This window comes from Brassica napus, chromosome A1, assembly GCF_020379485.1.
Source record: "Brassica napus cultivar Da-Ae chromosome A1, Da-Ae, whole genome shotgun sequence".
NCBI lineage: Eukaryota > Viridiplantae > Streptophyta > Magnoliopsida > Brassicales > Brassicaceae > Brassica > Brassica napus.
In genome coordinates, this window is record NC_063434.1 from 8068377 (window position 1) to 8092112 (window position 23736).

A 23736-nucleotide genomic window follows, 5' to 3' on the forward strand; every position below is an offset into this window, starting at 1 on the left:
AAGTATCCTTTAGTGCAATGGTATAGTTGTGAGTGCTTATATTTCAATAACCCGGGTTCGAACCACATATTTGATATTTTTTCATACTTTTAAAAAGTGAGACCGACAGACCGCTGACGTGTCGCCTCAGGAGGAGAGAAACTCTTCTATTATATAATAGATTTAGTATTGAATAATTACACAAAATAAGTTAATAATGGGTAAAAAATAATCAACCATGTTTCAACTTTACACAAATGAAAAAAAAACTTAAGCGGTCAATATGAAAATTAGACGGTCCAACGCGAGTCAACGCCTAACTACACCGATTTGGACATATTCGCTGCAGTTAACCTCCGTACAACGCCTAGGCAACTGCGTTTTCGAACATGGTTAGTTTTCTTACTAAACTTTCTCTTTAAATTGATCTAGGGTGTTGGATGTTTATTTGTAAATTTCAATCTTGATTTACTTGTAATTTTAAGTTATGATGGTGATGTAACTTAACAGTTTTTAGGATTTTGTAAAGATCAAAAATTTACTACATGCAAAAACGTTAATAAGTACAAAACTAAAATTATACAGTTTATTGAATAAATTAGCTAAAACAATTATCCAAAATAGCTACGTTAATATATATCAATTTCAGGTTTGATCACATAGTATTTTATGAATGTACATTTTAGTTATTCGATAAAATATTTAATTGTAGTTTCAATTTGAAAAGATAACTAGGAAAATAAATATTTTGTAGTTAGTAAAGGTATTTCCAACTAGTATTCCAAAGGATATCGGAGCCGAGCGTAGCCACTGGTCAAGTCCAAGTGTAAATAACTAGAGCCGAAGAAAATGAGCGATGATTTGTTTATAATATAGATGAAGCCGCACAAGCTACAGCTTTATGCCAGAATTCGAAGCCCTACATGTCTCACTCAATTCAATTATAAAATTGAAATCTGATTAACGCACTAATCTATAATTAAGTTAAAAATTAATCTCATTCTTCCTTGCATTACTTATATAAAACCCTCTCTCGCGTCTCCTTAGTATTCAATCTCCACACTCTCTTCTCTTCGTAGCTCTCTCTCTATCTTTTGCCCTAGCTAACTTGTTTTCTTCTTCTTTTTCTCAATCCGCTTCACATCAATGCATCCTCACGATTCATGGGCTTTTCCGATTAAGTTTTCTCTGGGATCTCGAAGAATTGCCATTTTTTTAAATATGCTAAAGCAGACGAGTCGCTTCGATTACTTTTCATTTGGTTAGTCTGATTCTGTTTATATAGTTTCTTAACTTGCAATTTGTTTTATGAAATGTTTTGTGTTGTTTGTTAGATCTCTCCATATTTATATATTAGTTTGAGAAGTCAGATGTTTGCATGTACAGATTAATGCTCATGGATGAGAGGTTTGTCAACCTTTAATGGATCTGTCTCCCCTTCTCAGGTTTGGTTTCTCATCTCCATTTTATTTGTTAGATGTGTGTTATATAGAATGTCTCAGCCTTGATCGTACTTCTGTTGTGTTTTTTCTTTTGTTACTTCCGTTAAGATGCGTACCGTGTAAAATAAAAAGCACATAATAATGCAAGATCCCTTGTCTTTCTGCAAGTATTGTCTGATTGTCTAATTACTTAGTGTCTATGTTCCTTTCACTAATGAACAGCTTAATAGTGGTTAATTATGCGCATAAAATAAAAGCAAATTATTTTGTCTCTTGACCAGAGAAACTGATCAAAACTTAAATCACAGATATGAAACTGACTATCATGATGTGGTTTTCGATTCATTTTCTCGCATCTTTTTTTTTTGTGTATACCTAAAAAAGAGTTTGAAAGATTCATTAGATTCTCACTTTAAGGTTAAAAAGGTGTCTGTACCTAAATTACATCATATGTACGAAGTACTAACACATAATTTTTTTGTCTTCTTTTTGCAAATTAACATTGCATCACCCACTAGAGAGTTCTGATGTTTTTTTTTTCTGATTGTAATGCTCTTTTTTCTGACTTCATGGCCTGTACTAAGTTGAATTCTCACTATGCCTCTATTTGGAAGCTATTTTCAGAAGTAAAGCTTGATCTTTGTGTTCCTTGTCAATAAACGTTGATTTCTGAATAATATATTTTAGACAACTATATCTATGATAAGTTAATAGTCCAAAGCAATCCAGAAAAGCTCAAGGGTGATAGTTGAAAACACCTTAGGAAACATTCGTGTTCATAAGACTCTAGATGTTCAAAAATAAATTGTTACTTCTTTGAGAAAGCAGTGGCTTGAGTAGAAACTCCATTAAGTTTGTAATTAGGTTGGGTTCTTAGATTTAAAAGGGAAGTGAATGGAGCTTGTTACACTGAAAAGAAACTAAGAATTCTGTTGACTAGAGACGAGCAATTCAATTTTGTGCATAATTCAGGTTTATGTCCACATATCTTTGTAACATGAATTTGAATCTAAAAATTCATCTGCGTTTGTGTATGCAGAGTGGTAAACTGCTGAGTTGAGATACTGATGATGGTTTTACAATGGGGCTGCCGTGGTTAACTAAACCAGAGACTGACAGGTTCGCTCGAGTTCTCTCTCATGTCTAGACCATTTGTGAGAAGGGATTTTCTATTTGCATCATTCACTCCCACCAATCTCTAAGTATGCAATAAGTATTATTCTCACTTAAGAAAAAAGCAATCCTATTATTTGAGATGCTTCTACAGCTTGAAATATGTTGTTTAGTTCTTTATATGGTTACCAAAACGTTAAGAAACCATGTGAACATTCCCCCAAAAATTAAAGGTCTAGCCTGTAGGTCACAGTCATTAGAGCCACTCTCACTTCTCGTTTTTTTTTTTGTCAAACCACTTCTCGTTTAAAATGTGTTACTTCTTCCATCAAAATCTGATCCTTGAGGAGTTAGGTCCATAAGTAAGTACACAGAGTGAACACATAACTTGATAAAATCATTTACACTTTGGACAATTTCCCATGAGATGCCAAACTTTTCAATGGAGTTTGAGTTTTTCAATGATAGCTAAAATTTGTATCTAGCACTACTTATAGCTACACTAGTATACTTGATAATATTTTGAGAGGAGTGGGGGAGATGCTGTGTTATTATTCCCTTCTCATCGATGGTCTAGATGTGTGAGGTGACTCTCATGGAAGTAAAGGGAAATGGTGATTTATAGGAAAGCATCCACCACAATGGTATTATCCTAAAAAGGGTTAGAACATTGTCAGCTTATGGAATAATTGTTTTGTATTGCTAGATTTTGGACCAGTGGTCTGCTAATGTAACACATGTGATACTTTCGAGTATAGTTGTGTGAGCTTTATTTTTCAGGTTGAGTATAACAGCATGCCATTATTAATCAACGATGGATGCAGAAGCAGTTACTAAAGAATCAGAAAACAGAAAAAGTCGAAGTGTTTTAAACGATGAAAGAGCAAAGTGAACGAAAGGTGTACCTTTTTTACTATATTCTCTCTCGTTCATCCATTTCATGCTGCAACCGAAAAGACCAAAGGGAATGAATGGGTGTGTTTTAATTACATGACGTAACGCCAAGTATTTAGAGATTGCTTGTAAATTTATAAGTACTATATACAAATACTCGGTAGATTCTAACTCCCGAATGAAAGACTTTGTATCTATCTTCTTAATGGCACATGAATATAGTTATAGTTTATAAATGGATTTATATAATTAACGTTAAACGAATATTAAGTGATGTGACATTCAGTGGGACCATGGTTCCCACTAACATATCGTACATGAAAAATCATATTCTCGATAGACGTGTACTTTGTGTATACGGATGTAATAAGGCAGGAGAACCCACCAACCCATGAAGTGGAATAATATGTAGATATGCAAGTATTTCCCACAAAAGTAAACTAAAAGAAGTTCGAAGCTTAAAGATACCACTTGTCTAATCTTCAAGAAGAATCAAAACATCTTTTCAAGTTGAAGATAAATCAAAGTTATCCATAATTTGTTTCTCTACAAAAGCCGCGATCTCATATCTCTCACAACACATAAGAGAAAGAGAACGAGAGAAAGTGATGTCGGACCAAAGTTCTGTTCACTTGGATGTCAAAGACAACCATGTAATATCCCTAACCGTCCTTGCATACATAGCTTCATATATTTTGTCAATATGTAAATGAATATTGCTAATGCAGGTGGTTATGAAAAATGGTATAGTCGAAGTGACCATATCAAAACCAGATGGTTTTGTCACTGGAATCTCTTACCATGGTGTCAACAATCTACTAGAAAGTCATAATGAAGACTATGATCGAGGGTATATGTAGAATTGAATTTATGTATTTACATTATTATATGTATCAATCTTATTACCTCTACAATCATATGTATTGTTTTGACCAAACACAGTTACTGGGACCTTGTTTGGAGCGAGTATGGAACGCCTGGAACCACAGGAAACTCCGAGCGGTATGTATGCATCAATCAAAACAAATAGTTCTTGATATAAATTTTTACATGTATTGTCATAAATGTGGTCGAGGCAGGATCAAAGGCACAAGTTTTGAAGTAGTAGTGGAAAATGAGGAACTGGTAGAGATATCCTTCACAAGAAAATGGGATTCTTCTCTCCAAGATCATATTGCTCCCATTAATGTCGACAAGAGGTATCTCATATATACTATACACATGTACATTTATATCTGTGACAGTGCTATAGATATTGATTTGGATTTGCATAACTCAGGTTCATAATGCGTAAAGATGTTACTGGATTCTACTCATACGGAATATTCGAGCATCTAGCTGAATGGCCAGCTTTTAACTTGCCTCAGACAAGGATTGTTTACAAGCTTCGTAAAGACAAGTAAGCAACTAATGTTTCAAAGATAGTTCACGATCAATATTATTATTAACATCAATATCGTCACTATAATATCAATATCATTAATGAAAAGACCTTTCAGCTTGTTATCCAAAAAATTGTTAAGAAATACTGTAATAAAAGGAACATAGGAGTTTGTAACTAGGTATTTGATCAAATAGAATCGTCTGGTTCCAAAAAAACTCCCTGGAGATGATATTAGTGAATTTATAAGTGTTGTTATGTCAGGTTTCGATACATGGCAGTTGCTGATAACAGGCAGAGAAAAATGCCGCTTCCAGAAGATAGATTGGGTAAAAGAGGAAGACCATTGGCTTATCCTGAAGCTGTTCTTCTTGTTCATCCTGTTGAAGAAGAGTTCAAAGGAGAGGTTGATGACAAGTATGAGTATTCATGTGAGAACAAAGATCTTAAAGTGCATGGGTGGATCTCGCATAACCTTGATTTGGGTTGCTGGCAAATCATTCCTAGCAATGAGTTTAGATCAGGTGGCTTGGTGAAACAGAACCTTACTTCTCATGTTGGTCCAATCAGTCTCGCTGTATGTTCTTTTTTCTTTCTTCCTCCTGAAAACATGTTGGAACCAATGGGTTCTTACTTGGCCATTTGAAACACAAATGATTGTTGTTCATACTCAGATGTTTATAAGTGCTCATTATGCGGGTGAGGACATGGTGATGAAGGTAAAAGCAGGGGAGTCATGGAAGAAAGTGTTTGGTCCTGTTTTTACTTACCTTAATTGTTTGCCTGACCAAACCTCTGATCCTCTTTCACTATGGCAAGACGCTAAAAGCCAGGTCTATTCATCAACTTTGGTGCATATTAAAAAACTTATATGAAAAGATGAAACCTAACCTTAGAGGAGATGGTGTTTCATTAGATGTTAATTGAAGTCCAAAGCTGGCCTTACGGTTTCCCCGCTTCAGAAGACTATGCATTGTCTGATAAGCGTGGTTGCATCAATGGTAGATTACTAGTACGAGACAAGTAAGCACTCACATTCCACAATCACCACATAATTTGCTTTTCTTCATAATATTAACAATCATTTACTCTTTTTTCCTCTACTTATGCGTTTTTGATTCCTTCAGGTCCCTTAGTGATGAACTTTTACCAGCGAATGGTGCTTTCATAGGTTTGGCTCCACCAGGAGAGGTTGGATCTTGGCAAACAGAATCTAAAGTGAGCTTGAACATATTGTCTTCTTGGACCATATAATATAATATAATATCTAGTCAAGCAATTAGTGAACTTATGTTTATATCAATTTTCTTATATACATAGGGATATCAGTTCTGGACAGAAGCAGATGCAGATGGTTATTTCACCATAAATAATATCCGAGAAGGTGAATATAATCTCAATGCTTATGTGACAGGATGGATTGGAGACTATCAATACGAAGAACTGATTACCATCACTGCAGGTTAACTTCTTTTTTTTTAATAATTAAACTTACATTGTAATCAAGATAATATATTACTCTGTGTCAAAACTTGCATGCATGTTGACTTAACATGATTCACACTCTGCACCTAAAACCAGGCTGCGACATTGACATTAGCAGTATCGTGTATGAACCGCCACGAGATGGGCCAACGGTGTGGGAAATAGGAATCCCTGACCGGTCGGCAGCTGAGTTCTTTGTTCCAGACCCAAATCCCAAATACATCAATAAGCTATATATTGGTCATCCTGACAGGTATATATACAACTTTAATGCTTTGATTTGCATTTACAACTTGATTAAAATGCTAACATAGTAAAGTTTATTAGGTTCATCAAACAAATAAATGCATGGAATGTAAAACAAACACAAACAAAAAGTAGAGACCCTAAATTTAAGTGGCGGTTGATACTTATGCAGGTTTAGGCAATATGGGCTATGGGAAAGATACACAGAACTATATCCTAAGGAAGATTTGGTGTTCACCATTGGCGTTAGTGATTACAAAAAAGATTGGTTCTTTGCACACGTTACCAGGTAACGCTTTATTTTGAACCATATCACATTCTTTAAATGAGTACATGGTTCTAAATCCAACATGTCAGATGAATGTGTGACTTGTAACATATATTTAAAATTTAAAATGATTACAGGAAAACAGGTGATGATACTTATGAAAAGACGACGTGGCAAATAAAATTCAAGCTCGAGAAGGTGCAGGAAAACAGCACATACAAACTTAGGATCGCACTAGCAACCGCAAATGTAGCGGAATTACAGGTGAGGATGAACGAGGATGAGAGTGAAAAGAGTTTGATTTTCACAACTGGTGTAATAGGACACGACAACACGATCGCAAGACATGGGATACATGGACTCTATAGACTTTATAATGTGGATGTACCGAGTGAGAAGTTTGTCGAAGGAGACAACACTTTGTTCTTGACACAAGCGATGACTACCGTTGGAGCTTTTAATGGTCTTATGTATGACTATATCCGCCTTGAAGAGCCTTGTTTAGATTCGAACATTCGCTAAATTGTGCTTTGTGCTCTTCATCATCTAGCACTTCCATCACTAATATATAAAGGGAGTTGACAAAAAATATAAAAATAAAATTTAATAGTTTAACATTAAATGAGTATGTCAAAAACTTTGAAAATTCATGCAATAAATTCTCAAAATCTCAAAATATTCACTTAACGATAAATTATTAAATTAAATTTATATTATCTTAAATTATTTTCTAGGCCAATAAAAAAATATGAGAAAAGAAGATTTTGTGAGAACCCATATCTCATTAAGAAATTGCGGAAAATTTCTCAGATGGACTTCCAACCTAAAACCATGTCTAATATTCACAAGAAGATGGTTCTTTAAGCGTGTCAATATCGGAATGTTCAGACGAGAATCGATAGACCAATTTTGAACCAGATCGATATGGATCGGATTGAGCTGTTTGGATCGGGGTATGATACCATGTTAAGCTATGTGGACTTCCAATCTAAAACCAGTTGGTGGTAAATAGAATGACTCATCTATCTTATATATTACTAATGATTTTTTCCAACATACGATGTGTGATGTGTGATGATACTTTGTGTCTAATATAAATCAAAAGTATTCATATTAATCAAGTGGTGGAAGCCTAGTGGCAATTTTTAGGGGTTTGGTGTGTATCCTCATCAATCTTGGATTCGACTTATTCTAAAAACTAAATTATTATTATTTAGCTAGTAGCACTAAGGGCATCTCCAACCCTATTCCATTTTTGATTTCATACTTCATTTTGGAGTAAAATCTTCTCCAAATCTTTTCCATATTCAACTCCAAAATGGAGCAATGGCTAGGGTTACTCCATTTATGGAGTACTCTTTTCCATTACTCTATTTTGGAGTTGAATTTTTATTTATTTATGAAATGGTCCTTTTAATCTTGAATTTTTTTATTTCACTTAAATAATATTTAAAACAATACATAACATGAAAACAAATATAGTAAAAATATTATTTAATAGTTTACATAAAAAATGCATAAACTAAACATAAATAGTTCACAATGTAATGTAATATATAATACAAATAAGTGATTTAATAATTTTGTAAACTGTTTTTGGAATCGGTGAAGTATCGTTCAAACGGAATAGATGAGTTTGTTTATCTTGTAGGTCAACATTTCGATTGATAACATTTGTACTTGTTAAGCTTAAAATATGCACAAACATTTGGATCAAGTACATAGTTTAAATTACAAAAAACTGTATTTTTATTAATAAATATTTAATTTAAATAAAATATATTTTTATGAAAGTTTTGTAAATATAAAATAGTTGGGTTAATTGTTAATTTCTTATAATTTTAAGGTACTACTAACAATTAGTAACTAAATAAAAAGAGAATCATTTGTGAATATTTTTTTGGAGTAAAATTCAACTCCATTTTGTAGTTACACCAGTTTGGAGTAAAAAAAGGAATAATACATTAGAAATGCTCTAAATCTATTCTTCATGGGGCCGACGGGATCAGCCAATAGAATATATAAAAAAAAGTATTCATATTTTATTGCTGAGATACTTGGATCTCACATATCCCCTAGACTATATTTGCGAAGTGATTTTGCCACATGTCCTATCTACAATCAATTTCACAAAACAAATATGACATGGCTACTGAAATTGATGACATGGCTTCCGGAAAAATATCACGCGGATAATTTCATTTAATGTTGATTTATATTTTCGGCAAACTTACTATAATATGGTAATAATTCATATATTATATTTAATATTGATATTTATTTTTGGTAAACTTTTTTTAAATATGGTAATAGGGCATACATCATCTATAAAATAAATATGTTCATATATAACATTTCAAATTTCGAAATGTTATTATTTTTGTTAATTATACAATTTGTATTATTAAAGCTTTCAAAATTTTCTACAATTTTTTAAAAATTTAAATATCTAATCGTAAAATCATTAGTTTCTTATATATTTACAAATTTTATAAATATTGTTTAGACTAAATTTTTAATAATATATCATTTTTATTAGTTTTATGCAAATTAATTTAATATATATCAAATCTATATTAAATATTAGTAAAAATAGTTAAATATATAATATTTAATAAAATTTGATTTTAAATATATATTAGATTTAAAAAATTCTTACTGCACCATGTGCAGGAAAACACATAGTACCCAATGAAAATAATGTTCTTAAATCTTAATGTTAAGAATAAAAAACATTAATGGGCCTTTTGTTGGACCCTTATTCTAATCTAATTTTATTACAAACTAGTGTTTGGTCCCGTATTAAAGTACGGGTAAAAATTCCTTAATTTTAATATGTATTAACACTATACATTTTCTGGTTAAAAATGTACTAACACCACATATTGTAGATAACATATTTACATTAAGCCATAAATTGTAGATAATATGTCTAGAAATTATAATAACTTATAGTTTGTATAAGCTTACGTCCATTTACAATATATTTTGATCTCGTCCACACATCACCACTGATATATTATCGTCATGTTTGTTAATGTCGAGATGAACTCTAGTTTTTCTTTTGCATTATATACATGATGAATTTAAAATTCACAGAGAAAATTAATTTTCCATGTTAACTTAAAGAAAGTGGTAAAATATTTACTTGTGCAGTCCCAATTCGCAATTCCTTTTTCCTTTCTCATTCGATGAAAAATCCATAAAAAACTTTAAGATGAATCATATAAAAAAGAAATAAGAGAGTATTATTTTGAGAAGCAGAACAAAATGAATTTGAATAAAAAGGTAGTCTTAAAGCTCTTATGATTTTTGTTTCTACATTCAAATGTAGAAAATGATGACATATGAAATGATTGATCTTAATAAAAGAGAAGATAGATAAAAAAACAATAACTTGGAAATTATATAGAACATGAAGCAGTTGAAATAGTGCCATGAAATGAGGGATCGTGGTCTCAATGGAGTTTTTTTTTTTGCAGTCCCGTGGAGTTCTTTTGAAACAGTTATTTAGCTTAATTTTAATTACATTAATTTTATAAATTCTGAGATTTTTCATTTTTATCTTCTTTTTTTTTAAGCATAAGCCACATGTCAAAATTTAATTGTCCAAGTGACTTGTGCTTTAGTATATAAGGGATGATACAAGGGTAAAACCGTCGATTTATACCCTCCTGATCCAACGCTGCCTATATATTCAGTCGCCTGCAAAAGCTAGGGTATAAAAGCTCCAATTCATTTTCTTCGCTCAAGAGACAAATTCCCTCGCAATCGACCAACGGTAGTTACTGCATTCGCCGTGACTCTCTCTCCTTCCGTCGCCGGAGATCGGTAAACCATCTCTCTCTATCTCCTATTGAGGTCTTAGATTCGTCGAGCTCTCTTTTTTTCCGTCGAAAACTGTTCAGATTCCCGATTTGCTTTATTTAGTTGCGAAATTCGATCTGAAGATTTGAGTTTTGCTCGGGGTTTCAGATCGTTGAGGAAGTAGAGATAATGGCGACGTTTGAGCTGTACAGGAGATCGACGATCGGGATGTGTTTGACGGAGACTTTGGACGAGATGGTTCAGAGCGGTACGCTGAGTCCTGAGCTTGCTATCCAAGTCCTTGTTCAGTTTGACAAGGTTTCGTTATTTAACTGATCTTTTTGGTTTGCGTCGGTGGCATTTTCTGATATATGTGTCATTGTAGTCTATGACTGAAGCTCTTGAGAGCCAAGTGAAGACTAAGGTGTCCATTAAGGTGAGTTTTGGTATTGGTGCACTTTTAATCCTTTGTTGTGAAATATTGAATCTTTAGCCTAAGTTGTTGAGTAGAAGAGAACATCCAGTTTCTGTTCGTGACTTCCCTCTATCTATTCAGCCATTTACTTGTTGAAAAGACGATCGATAGATAGTTCTTAACTAATCTTGCTTTAGGTCGTATGTTTTGGGTTTGCTGTTTGGACCTGATGCAGTATTAATATTTCATGGAATGGAACAATGTTTTAGAGTAGAAAGTTCATGGTGTCTTTAACATTCGGGTTCAATTGTTCGTTTCTGTTGAGTAGTTACCTCATCTAATAGTTAGTTTCTGATACCCTCTAAAAGTGTAATACTTTTATGTCAAGTGTTAAGTTTCTTTCGGTGGCAACTTGTTTTAAGCTGTATGTGTTTCAGTTATCTGCCTGATAATTTGGTGCTTACAGCCTTACATACATTGGTTATCTCAGGAAATACTGAAATTGTCATGAATTCTACCAAGATTAGAGTTTTTTAGATGTCATATCAATAATAAGGTTGAAGCTAGCACATGTATGATTTCTTAGAGCAAAGAAGTTCAACTTGAGATTAAGCTGTAAGGATTCAGCTAGTTATCTGGCTTATAAGCAGGAGCTTACTTCTGTTACTTCAAGACTATTTAGATTTGTGTAAATTCATACAGCTTAATCGCAAGTTCTTGTGCCAGTATCTCTAGTGGTTGACATTAATTCTCTTTCGTCATCTATGCTAATACTACTTTAATAGCCAAATGTTAATCGCTGCACTCAAAATTTAAGAGAAAGCTTTCGCAGATGAAACAACCAAGTTTATAATCTCGTTTCTTCTTTACTTCTTGTATAGGGGCACTTGCACACTTACAGGTTCTGTGACAACGTCTGGACATTCATATTACAGGACGCAATGTTCAAGAATGACGACCGTCAAGAGAATGTGAGTCGAGTGAAGATAGTGGCATGTGACTCTAAGCTGCTCACACAGTGAGATGTAAATTCTCAACAGATAATATGCTTACTTCCTTTGTAACAGATTTTGAGTTTTGTTTTCCACTTTGTAAACTCAGCACTTGTTGTATGTTGAGCTCCATTTGCAGCCATCAATTTAGCATATATGTAAATTCTCGGCCCAAAGACATATGGGACTCTGTTGCTATGAGAAAGTTCCTAAGATTTATCTTATATTATCTGTTGACTTCCGAATCTGAACATACTGATATAGTGGCTCACTGGAGCTGATTGTTATCGATGCCATTGTTTTTTTTTTTTTTTGGTGTTTGGGAGTCTGAGTTGTCACATGTCATTTTTACCTTTACAGATGTGTTTTCACCAAAGCAGAAGAGAATATGATTCCTGTAAGTTTCTTTCAGTGAGAGTTCCTTTATGATTCCACAACTTTAAAGCATAGCGGTTAAAGTCTATTTTTTGTCTCCTCTGCTTTAAATCCACACGGCATTTTTGGCATCTTTTTTTGGTCGTGTTAGTGCCAAGTGAATTGGATCCTTTGGTTTATAAAGGATCATTGCTTATCTCGAACTCTCTCTTATGATGTAATCTGTATAACTGATACTGTTTGAAAATATGATATATTGATGCAGGAAACTAGTTTGTGTATTTCTTGAGAGCTCTTGGAGAATTATTACGTTTAACGCGTAAAAACAGCTCAACTTCGTGAAGGCATATCAATAATAAAAAAGGTACACACATAAGGAAGAAACTGGCTGGACTGTTGAGTTTTATTTTTCATGTGTTATGAATAAAAGAAGCATATCAATAGGAATGTCTTATAATAGTGTTGTTTTACTCTGATGCTGCTTCAAGATGACAGCAACGATCATTAGTCGATCAACTCGAACTTCAATTTTTCATTACTATCTGAGATTATTCACAAGTTCTCCATGCGGTTGAGTTTCACTTGTTATTTATTTTTAGTGAATAGCTGCCATGGCAACCTCTAAGTCCCACAGTTTCCAGCTAATCGAGGGAATGGAGCTTCAGGTACGTTCTTTCCTCTGTCCTCCTGGAACTTACAATATCATATTTTGGACTTAACCTTCTTGTTGATTTAGATCACTGTCACCGGGTTGCCAAATGGGAGCAGTGTAAGAACTGAGTTTCACCTCAAGAATTGCAATCGCACATGGATTCTTCATTGGGGCTGTATATACCAAGGAAATAAGTGAGTGATGATCTTTAAGAGAAAGAATAATATAAATACCTCAAATATCTCGATGTTTTTGACGTCTGTTTATCTGTAGCAACTGGTTTGTCCCATCAGAACATTCCACGAAGCAAGGTGCATTACAGACTCCCTTCGTGAAGGTCTGCATAACCCTTTTGTTTCTCCTTTATCTATAAGGTATTTCCTACAAGTCGTAACTTCTTCTGGAAAGTGTTTACTCCACAATTGCAGAGTGGGAACGATTATGTAGTGATCCTTGAGCTGCGTGATCCAGAAGTACGTGCAGTTGAATTTGTTTTAAAAGATGGTAACCGTAACAGATGGTACGTGTTTTCTTTCTTTCCTTTACCTGAATCATGCTTGTGAGGGTATGAACATAGAACCTGACCGACTCCTAATGGTATTTTTCAGGTTGAAGCAGCATACTGGAAACTTCCGTGTTGAGATTCCTTGGAACGAACTTCATGCTCATCATCGAATACCGAAGAATCTGATAGAAAGAAGAGCTTATACGATTTGGGACCGGAAAGGCCGACCTCAAAACACTGCACGTGAACAACAGGTGAAACTGGTCCCATCTAGTATCCACTACTGTTCTGTTTATTACTTATATTTGTGTTCTGAGTTATAAAAAATAGTGCTGTCTCTCTTTTCTTGCTTGTGTTTTATTTTAGATGGACTATGAAAATGCCATAAGAGAGCTCCAAGCCGACCTGGCTAGGGGAATATCTATAGACGATCTTCAGGCTAACTCCTCAATACCAGTTGAGAAAGCAGTTATCAGTGAGCCAAAACAAACAATGAACTTGCATCAGCCATCACATCGCCGGAAGCATGATGTTCAGAAATGGTTACAGAAGTATGCGGAACCAATCACTAAAAATGCTAGTGTGAACAGTTCAGCCCTTGCAGAGCTCTTGAAGAAATCTGTAGGCCAAGAAAATGTTGTTTCACAGAAAAGCTTCCATATCAGAAATTACGAAATCGCGGTTCGCAATACAACTATTTCATACAGTCTTTTTCATTACTGATAGTTTTCTATAACTTCTGGATTATTCATGGGATGTGTTTTTGTTTATTAGGTCCTCCAGAAAAATGTTAACGGCGATTGTCGCTTATATGTTGCCACAAACATGGCAGGTCCAACAGTACTTCACTGGGGAGTCGCAAAATCTTCTGCAGGAGAGTGGTTGGTAAGATGTTCTTGCATCTTTATATATTTCCTTAATCACACTCTTCTCAATAAAACTCATTTTTGCAACTCTATACAGACTCCACCACCTGATGTGTTGCCTGAGAAGTCAAAAATTGTTCACGGAGCATGTCAAACATATTTTACCGATATGTCAAGTAGAGAACACTCTTATCAGGTGAAAGCTTATGTACTTCTATCCTATTATATCTTTTATTTACTAACACGTTTCATCTTTCTTTGCACTGGAAAAGCTTATTGTTATAAATTTCAAACGAAGCGGTTTTGTTGGTATCCAATTTGTGATATGGTCTGGAAGCCACTGGGTAAACAATAATGGAGCTAACTTCGCAGTAAACCTGATATCATTAAACAGTACCGGTGGAAAGGTCAGTTTAGTGTTGGGATGCTCTTTATCAAAATATTTCAATTTTAAACATGTTTATCCTCCATATTTCAATTTTAAACATGTTTATCCTCCTCAGCTTGGCGTGGATGGAAAGTATATTCTCAAATGGTTACTTGATGAAATAGCGGAGCGAGAGAAAGAGGCTGAGAGATCATTGATGCACAGGTGAGTCAGGGTATCTTAATGGAGTAGTTTAATGTCAGTGGAGTTACTTATAAGCATAGCTTGGCAGGTTCAACATCGCAACAGAGTTGACTGAGCGTTGTAAAGATGAAGGAGAAGGTGGATGTATTGGTATAATGGTATGGATGAAATTCATGGCCACTAGGCATCTCACCTGGAACAAGAACTACAACGTGAAACCTCGGTAGAGTTTCATTGTCTACTTTTATTTGAGTCCTTTGTCTTTCATCTTATGATCAGACCTTATGCCTTGACTCTTTTTTCCGCAGGGAAATTAGTGAAGCGCTTGAACGATTCACCAATCTGATGGAGAAAATATATCTGCAGCAGCCATATAAGAGAGAAATTGTGAGACTAACTATGGCACTTGTGGGTCGTGGAGGTCAAGGTGACGTTGGGCAGAGAATCCGTGATGAAATCCTTGTTATTCAGGTAAATGGTTCATCATATTAATGGAGCTAAACGTTTATTCTGATCTTGTTAACCTTTTCTTTTATTCATGATCTTTTGTTAGAGAAATAATCACTGCAAATCCGGAATGATGGAAGAGTGGCACCAAAAGTTGCACAATAACAGTAGTGCAGATGATGTGATCATTTGCGAGGTACACGTTACTATCTATACTTGCATTTGTAGATTGGTAAAGTTCTAGAACTTTAGATTCTTTTTTTTTTTGTAACACTTGCTCATTTGTAGATTGGTAAATTTCTAGAACTTTAGATTCTTTATGTTGTAGATATCAGCCTTTTGGAGATTGTATACCTGGAGAGTTTCTGATGAGTCTGTTGTATTCTTCTGCCATAGGCTCTCTTAAACTATGTGAGATCTGACTTTAAGATCGATGCATACTGGAAAACACTAAAGGCCAATGGTCTTACTAAAGAAAGGCTTGCAAGTTATGACCGCCCCATTTTATCAGAGCCTCGTTTCAAAAGTGATGCTAAAGAAGGACTCATCCGTGACCTTACAATGTACTTGAAAACACTCAAGGTATTTATAGCAATCTCATATTTATTTTCTGCTACAACTTGCAGTCTTCTTTCGTTTCCTGATTCATAAAAGAAGGTTCAAGAGAAAACTGTAACATTTAATTTGCGTTTATTTAAGCCCAATACTGTTGTGGATATGAGCCTCTATTAGATTATGATTTCTTTGAAATTTACATTTTCAACTAAACAAACTTTATATACTTGTCTTTGTAGGCAGTTCATTCAGGTGCAGACCTTGAGTCTGCTATTGATACGTTCCTTTCTCCTGCTAAGGTAACTAGTTCATGTTTAAAATCTTCACTTTAATGTTCTGGTACATGTATCCTCGCTTTGTTAAGAGCTCATTCTTTCTTTCTTTTTTTTCAGGGTCATAATGTCTTTGCTCTCAATGGTTTATCACCGAAGTTGCAGGCACACTTTCTTCATAGCCTTACTATCTTTTCAATACATATGTTTTTCACTTTGTTATTCACTATGAAAACTTTGAAAATGACATTTTTATTGTTTGGTAGGATCTACTGAGTTCAGTTAAGAGGCTTGTTCGCGAAGAGAACACTGCACCCCTAATAGAGGTTGGAATAGCACATATTCTTCCTATAGCTTAGTCTTGGACCATATATGGTTATGCTTTATTTTTTTCTATAAACTACTTCTGCAGAAGTTAGTTGATGCTCGTATTGAGCTCCACCCTGCATTAAGAGCACCTCGTGCAAGAGCAAAAGATTTACTATTTTTGGACATTGCATTGGAGTCATGTTTTAAAACAACAATAGAGAAGAGACTAATCTCCTTAAACTTCAATAGCCCGCCGGTATCTTTCTTGTTTCTCTGTAGTTTGAAACTATTAGTCGTTACACGGAGGAGTGTGGATATGTATTGATTTGATGTTTTCACTGCTTGAGATCAGGAAGTTGTATTTGTTATCTGCGTGGTGCTTGAGAATCTGTGCTTATCTACATTCAACAATGAAGAAGTCATCTGCTGTACAAAGGCATGTTGTTGTCTATCTTTACTTTAGCCTCATTTCTTTTACAGAGTTCGACTCTCAGTATTCTTATATGCACATTCTTTTGCTTCTCTTTCGCGTTTCAGGATTGCTACCGTGTCAGTGAGACTTACAAAGCTCATGATGTTGAGTGGGCATTGCAAACAAAAGCGGTCCTTGACCGTTTACAACTAGTACTTGCTGATAGATGCCAGCACTATCTTAGATTAATACAGCCTAGTGCAAATTATCTTGGTCAGATGTTACGAGTTGACAAGCATGGGGTATTTTAAAACTAAACTCGTGCTTCTTTATGAAACAAGTTTCACACTTAATATGTTTCATTGATTTTGTTTTTTCAGATTGATGTTTTTACTGAAGAGGTTGTAAGAGCAGGACCAGGAGCTGTTCTGTCAACTCTTGTTAACAGATTTGATCCTTGTCTCAGGAAAATCGCAAACTTAGGCTGGTAAGATACGTTTTACTGTGAATTTTGAGCTAAAAACATCAGACTATATATCAGATTACTGAACCCTTTATTCTTTTTTTCCTTTTGCTCTACTGGTTGAGCAGTTGGCAGGTTATTAGCTCGGCTGATGCATATGGGTTTTTGGTTTGTGTGAATGAGTTAATCACAGTTCAGAGTAAAGTCTACTCAAAGCCAACTGTAATTATTGCAAGTAAAGTCACAGGAGAAGAGGAGATCCCTGATGGTGTTGTTGCTGTGCTGACTCCTAGTCTGATTGATGTCTTGTCTCATGTCTCTATTAGAGCAAGAAACAGCAAGGCATGTACTATTGTCTGCTTACAAAAAATATATATCATTAAGACAAATTATAAAACAACATTTTGTTGGAGATATCAAATTAAATGTCCTGACTCATCCTAAGTTTTGTCTGATGCAGATATGCTTTGCTACATGCTTCGATCAGAATGTTCTCAAGAATCTGAAGTCGAAAGAAGGGAGAGAAATATCTATTCATATAAATTCTACTGGTTTAGTTATCAGGTAATATTGTGTCATTGTTTTTTATGTTAAGACAATGGTTTTATTATACCTCGGAAGTTATATCACTTGCAGTGATGGCAACAACTCCGATGGACATGTTCGTCATATCTATATCTCTTCAGTTTCACATGGAGTGGTCTCAAAGAGGAAGAAGTTTTGTAGCAACTATGTAATATCATCTAAAGAATTCACTTCTGAAATGGTAAGTCAAAATCAGGTTCATGAAGATATCATTTTTGGTGTTATTATTATATTTTATTTTGCTAAAATAGAGAGTATTATTTGAGTTTTCATTTCACTGAGATTCTTAGGTTGGTTCAAAATCATGCAACATCAAATTTCTACGAGAAAGAGTTCCATCATGGATCAAGATACCTACCTCAGTCGCACTTCCGTTTGGAACATTTGAGTGTGCACTTTCAGATGATTCCAATAAGGTATAGTTAAAAACCATAGTATATCTTCAAAGATACAACTCATCCTCTTTGAGTTTCTTAATATTTTTTGGTGGATCCATCGCTTTTCAGGATGTAGCACACAAGATCTCTGCCCTTAAAGTTTCTCTTAACAGGGGAGACATGACAAAACTTAAGGCGATTCAAGAAGCTGTTTTACAAATGAACGCTCCAATAGCTCTGGTAATAACTAAGCATGCGTAATTGTTTTTCTTTTCATCCTCTGTTCATGCTTTCTATATGCATCACGTCATGGGGTTTTGAACTTTTGGTAGAAAAATGAACTGATTCACAAACTGAGAAGTGAAAGAATGTCGTATCATGGAGATGAATCAAGCTGGAACCGATCGTGGATGGCAATTAAGAAGGTAATAATATTCTTTTTGAAGGGGTTTATTGTGTGTTATGAAAGGAACCAAGTACTTCCCTGATCTTCTGAACATCAACGTATAGGTCTGGGCTTCAAAGTGGAACGAGAGAGCTTATGTCAGTTGCAAGAAAACTAGAGTTGATCATGATGCCGTCTGCATGGCGGTGCTTGTTCAAGAAGTCATATGTGGTGATTATGCTTTCGTCATTCACACAAACAATCCTGTCACTGGTGATCCTTCAGAAATATACACAGAGGTAAATTCAGAGACCTTGCTTCGTTTTCTGTGCTATTCTTGAGTAAATATCCAGTAATCAAGAAATTGCGTTTCTCAGATTGTGAAGGGTTTGGGAGAGACCTTAGTTGGAGGATATCCAGGGCGAGCAATGAGCTTCATCACCAAGAAAACAAACCTCAAGTCACCAACCGTGAGAAACAAGAAACATATAGCATTTACATGTTTAACTCCATTTGATAGGGTTTCATAACAGAGTGAGGTGTTATTTTGGACTGTGCAGGTGATCAGTTACCCAAGCAAGAGGATAGGTCTGTATTCTAAACCCTCAGTCATATTCCGATCAGATTCAAACAACGAGGATCTTGAGGGCTACGCAGGCGCTGGACTTTACGACAGGTATTGACTAAGTGTTCCTCTCTGTTTGTCTTTTTAAACTCAATAAGCTTAAAAACGGTTATTGTAAGTGCAGTGTGATAATGGATGAAGCGGAGGAAGTAATGGTGGATTACTCAAGGGAGCAGTTGATAGTGGACAAAGCCTTTCAAGTGCGTCTCTTCTCAGCCATTGCAGAAGCTGGGAATGTCATTGAGACGCTCTATGGTTGTCCTCAGGACATTGAAGGCGTCGTCAAAGGTGGTATTATTTACGTCGTCCAAGCTAGACCTCAACTCTAAGCTCTCTCTACCTCTAAGACTTGCACCTATTATATGGAACGTGCTCCATATGAAAGTTAAGTTTATAATCAAATAATATCAAGCTGTATTACCTAACAATTATACTGCGAATGAAACCAGAAAAACCAAGGAACTACACTTGCAAGTCAAGGAAGTTATTATTACCTAAGCAACTGTTTCTCGGCGGTAGTATTTTATGATTGATCCCACAAAAAGACATTACAAAGGAAAGCTTTATGATTACCACCGTGTTAAAAAGTTGAATGGACTGGTCCTGATCATGATCATAGACCTTTCTAGATAATACAGCAGGATAAAAATGGAGGTGCCACAACATTCTGAAGTATGAGAACAGATGAAAAGTGAATCTAATTATAACTAGAAAGGAATTCATCAAGCTCCATACATCTCTATCTCAATGGAAGATGAAGTCTAAAACAATCCACATGAAAGAGATAAGAGGATCTCAAAGATCAACTCCAACAATAATAAAATAAGAAAGAGGCTTTGGATTTTGGACTGTACCCATATATAGTGTAGAGCTGCAGCTGGCCATTGCTTATAAGCAAGATGAGCAATTCTTATTTTGGATCCTTCATAAGAACCTGAAGATAAGCTAAACAAAAAAAATATATGTTACTTATCACTGATGCACACGGCCACATAATACACATGAGCTATCGAACCAAACTAATCCAAACAATGACACAAATGCAAAGATCACTCTGTTTTATAACGCAGACGGAGTGACGAAACGCCGTCGTATAAAAACTTGTCCTAATACGACATCGTATGGTGGAGGACACGAAACGCTGCGTTGTGTTTATAAACTCATGCGCTTGATATTTATTCAGTAGCTAAAGAAAGTCGCGCGAATGGATACGCTTCTCATGGCTGCTACTACACGACTCAGATGCCTCCACGCGTCGACGTCCTCCTCCGCCGTCCCCACCGTATTCCGTTCGCCGGCGATACACCAGCTCTCATTCAGTCACGCACATTTGCTTTCCTTCCGATCGTCGACTGTAAACACGTGCGTGAGACGGTCCCGCTTCCCGGTTACTCGGAGAACCACTTCTCCGACGAGACGTGGCTTGTTTACCGTCAGAGCTTCGACGGAGAAGTCTATTGCTCCTTCCAATCGGAAACTAATTGTAATAAACTCGGTCGTAATCATAGCCTTAGCTGTAGCAAATCGCGTGCTCTACAAACTCGCATTGGTTCCGATGAAGCAGTACCCTTTCTTCTTAGCTCAGCTCATGACTTTCGGGTAACCAATATTGGCAAATGACAGAAACTTAGCAAGTGATGGAAGCTTAGCTTGTACTCACTGCATGTTTTTTTTTGTTTGCAGTTACGTGTTGATTTACTTTACGATTCTGTACTCGAGGCGCCGTCTAGGCATTGTGACCGACGAGATGTTGAGTGTACCGAAAGGGAGATTTGCAATCATTGGTTTTCTTGAAGCTGTTGGAGTTGCCACTGGCATGGCTGCAGCAGGTAGGCTCTTTTTAAAGTCTAGTGCTGTTTGACAAGATGGAAACTTTTTACCATTTTTGTAACGGTTATGATTGGATTCTCTGTTGACAGCCATGCTCCCTGGACCAGTTATACCGGTTTTGAATCAGGTCTTGTTTGGTGTTTAGTTACTTTCAGTGTATGTTATTGCTTTGAATCCATGTCTGCTTACTACAATCTTAACTCCAATATGTTTGGTAGTCATTTCTGGTGTGGCAGCTGCTTTTTGCTATTTTCATTTTGGGCAGGAGGTTTTTGCTTAAGCAGATTTTTGGTTGCTTGTTTGTGGCTGTGGGCGTTGTGGTGGCTGTTTCAAGGTAAATTCCATGTTCTGATCTTTCATAGTTACTTTTTTTGTTATAAATTCTTGATCTGAGCGTAGAGAAATGTGTGATTTCTGCTCTTATAATCCCTAAAGATGTCAATAGTAAACCATAATTACCTCTATCAAATTCACTATGCTAGATGAATGGTTAGATTGTTAAGAAGGTTGAAGGTTTTGGTATTCGTCATCCACATAGCAATAAGAATGCCCTTATTCTAGAGAAGCCTGCGTGGCATGTTGATACTGTAACTGTTAATTCTGAATGCTGACTCTAACTCATCTGCAGTGGATCTGGTGCAGATCAAACGCTATCTGGAATCGGTTTGCTATGGCCTGCTGTAATGATAGCATCTTCTGCTTTTCAAGCTGGCGCATCTATCATAAAGGTAAAGGCTGTGAACATTTTCTTTTTTGTATATTATTTTGCACCCAAGTTGTTAAGTGTTTTGTCTGTTAACAGGAATTTGTTTTCAATGATGCTGCAAAGCGTCTTGAGGTATCTTGCGCATATTCATATTCATATTCATCTATCCTTCTGAAAGAGTATCCCCTGCATCAAAATAGAATGTTTATCTTTCGACACCTTGCTGAAATCTAAGCATAACGCAACAATGCAGGGGAAGTCACTGGATATATTTGTGGTAAACTCATTTGGATCTGGATTTCAGGTATCTACTACAATATGGCAGCTAAAAATATCATTATGCTAACGTATTATTTCCAGCCAAAACAATGCATATAGTAGAGTTCTACCTGAAGAGTTTGTGCAGAACCTTTGAAAGCTTCTTGTTTCACCTTCCCTCTTATCATTCAGTCATGCTTTATCTCTCCTACTTGAAAACAGCTTTTTTTGTTATTTGGTCTAACGTTACGGATAACTGAAGATGTGCTTGTGCAGGCTCTTTTTGTGTTTCTGTTGTTGCCTTTACTCTCGAACTTGAAAGGCATTCCATTTGGCAGCCTCCTTTCGTATATAAAAGATGGTGCCGGCTGCTTCTTCAACACTGGAGCTAAGATTTCTGGTTAGACACCGTTCTTTCCACTCTAAAGTTGTGTTATTTTAATTAGCTGCACAGTCTGTTCGTAATCTATAGTTCTATATTGAGGAATGATCATTTTCAGGCTGTGATGGTGCCCCTTTACTCCCACTGCTGTATATAGCCACCAATCTCGCTTTCAACATCTCAGTGCTCCATCTGGTGAAAATATCTTCAGCAATCGTTTCCTCCCTCGCTGTGGTGCTCTCAGGTTCATTTTTTTCTTATCATGGAAAAGTCTATTCAGTGTCATCTGATATCTTAAAGCCACGGTGAGTTTATGAGATAGTTTTGGTGTTGCAGTGCCATTATCGGTGTACATAATGTCAAAACCATTGCCGTATCTACCTGGGGGGACAAGCTTGAGCTCAAATTTCATGGTGGGGAGTATAGTTCTGGTTCTTGGTCTTCTTCTATACAACATTCCTACCACTCCAACTAAGCAAGACACTAAGACCTCCTAACACACACATACACTCTCTCTACTTTGGTTTAATCTCTTGGAAAACTGATACCAGTATAATTGTTTCCCAAAGATCAGAGAATTATTTGGGTGATGTTTGCAACTGTGGAAGAAGACTTGGTATATATTCGAAATTCCACTAACTGGTCATATTAAAACAGTGGAATTTCACTAACTGGTCACTGTTTTATGACAATAAAAGCTTACAGAAGTTTTGAACGGCTCTGTTTTTTATTAATCTGAAGACTTGTGAAAAGGTGTTTCTTTTTTTTAATGCAAAACACTTTTGAATTTCTTATACAAATTCAATTACATTTCAATATATACACTATCAGAAGTTGATTATCACCTATGTTGTTTCTTCAAACGTGATAAATAGTAGGGCAAAAGTATTTTAGTTCCTAATTTGCAAAAAAAAAAAAGTATTTTAGTTCCATAATATACAAATATTTTAATTGTTTGATAAACATATTTAAGAAAAAATAGTGCAAAAAATAATCCAGCTAGTAGCCACATTTTGAGTTTTTTCACACATTCAATTAATATTTTTGCTTTGTTTTTGTTTTCAAATAATGTTCCACCATTCATATTTCTAAATCTTGAATTATATCTTAATTTTTAAAATAAATGACATTATCTTATC

General features: G+C 35.4%; 4 protein-coding genes across 5 annotated transcripts; all 4 read left to right on the forward strand.

Moving 5' to 3' along the window:
- The first annotated feature begins 3893 nt into the window (after positions 1–3893).
- Positions 3894–7430, forward strand: LOC106441989 (rhamnogalacturonate lyase). Its single transcript, XM_013883734.3, has 13 exons — positions 3894–4081; positions 4157–4278; positions 4371–4430; positions 4508–4627; positions 4708–4827; positions 5074–5386; positions 5484–5642; positions 5726–5832; positions 5937–6027; positions 6130–6271; positions 6391–6547; positions 6713–6829; positions 6946–7430. Exons 1-13 carry the CDS (start codon positions 4037–4039, stop codon positions 7328–7330), a joined length of 1938 nt encoding a protein of 645 aa, XP_013739188.1. The 5' UTR covers positions 3894–4036; the 3' UTR covers positions 7331–7430.
- Positions 7431–10472: 3042 nt separating this feature from the next.
- LOC106442013 (transcription initiation factor IIA subunit 2) lies at positions 10473–12246 on the forward strand. Of its 2 annotated transcripts, none has more exons than XM_013883756.3 (4): positions 10473–10639; positions 10784–10933; positions 11001–11051; positions 11912–12246. In XM_013883756.3, the coding sequence occupies exons 2-4, from the start codon at positions 10805–10807 to the stop codon at positions 12050–12052; spliced, it is 321 nt and encodes a 106-aa protein (XP_013739210.1). In that variant the 5' UTR covers positions 10473–10639; positions 10784–10804; the 3' UTR covers positions 12053–12246. The 2 variants fall into 2 exon arrangements, with proteins under 2 accessions (XP_013739210.1, XP_022572287.1); XM_022716566.2 differs by having other exon boundaries at positions 10530–10639; positions 10739–10933.
- Positions 12247–12526: 280 nt separating this feature from the next.
- LOC106441996 (alpha-glucan water dikinase 2) lies at positions 12527–19919 on the forward strand. The gene is made up of 32 exons (XM_013883742.3): positions 12527–12761; positions 12997–13062; positions 13134–13243; positions 13323–13386; positions 13478–13569; positions 13658–13808; positions 13921–14235; positions 14329–14439; positions 14518–14616; positions 14693–14827; positions 14924–15012; positions 15080–15214; positions 15300–15462; positions 15545–15634; positions 15835–16020; positions 16233–16292; positions 16386–16430; positions 16532–16591; positions 16678–16830; positions 16927–17010; positions 17112–17288; positions 17367–17473; positions 17578–17791; positions 17910–18013; positions 18086–18215; positions 18325–18450; positions 18541–18651; positions 18744–18836; positions 18922–19095; positions 19174–19266; positions 19357–19472; positions 19546–19919. The coding sequence occupies exons 2-32, from the start codon at positions 13009–13011 to the stop codon at positions 19748–19750; spliced, it is 3846 nt and encodes a 1281-aa protein (XP_013739196.2). The 5' UTR covers positions 12527–12761; positions 12997–13008; the 3' UTR covers positions 19751–19919.
- Positions 19920–20600: 681 nt separating this feature from the next.
- On the forward strand, positions 20601–23331 carry LOC106442006 (protein CLT2, chloroplastic). The gene is made up of 10 exons (XM_013883751.3): positions 20601–21020; positions 21105–21250; positions 21341–21378; positions 21470–21585; positions 21880–21979; positions 22054–22089; positions 22211–22261; positions 22492–22615; positions 22716–22841; positions 22934–23331. The coding sequence occupies exons 1-10, from the start codon at positions 20626–20628 to the stop codon at positions 23092–23094; spliced, it is 1293 nt and encodes a 430-aa protein (XP_013739205.1). The 5' UTR covers positions 20601–20625; the 3' UTR covers positions 23095–23331.
- Positions 23332–23736: the final 405 nt, after the last annotated feature.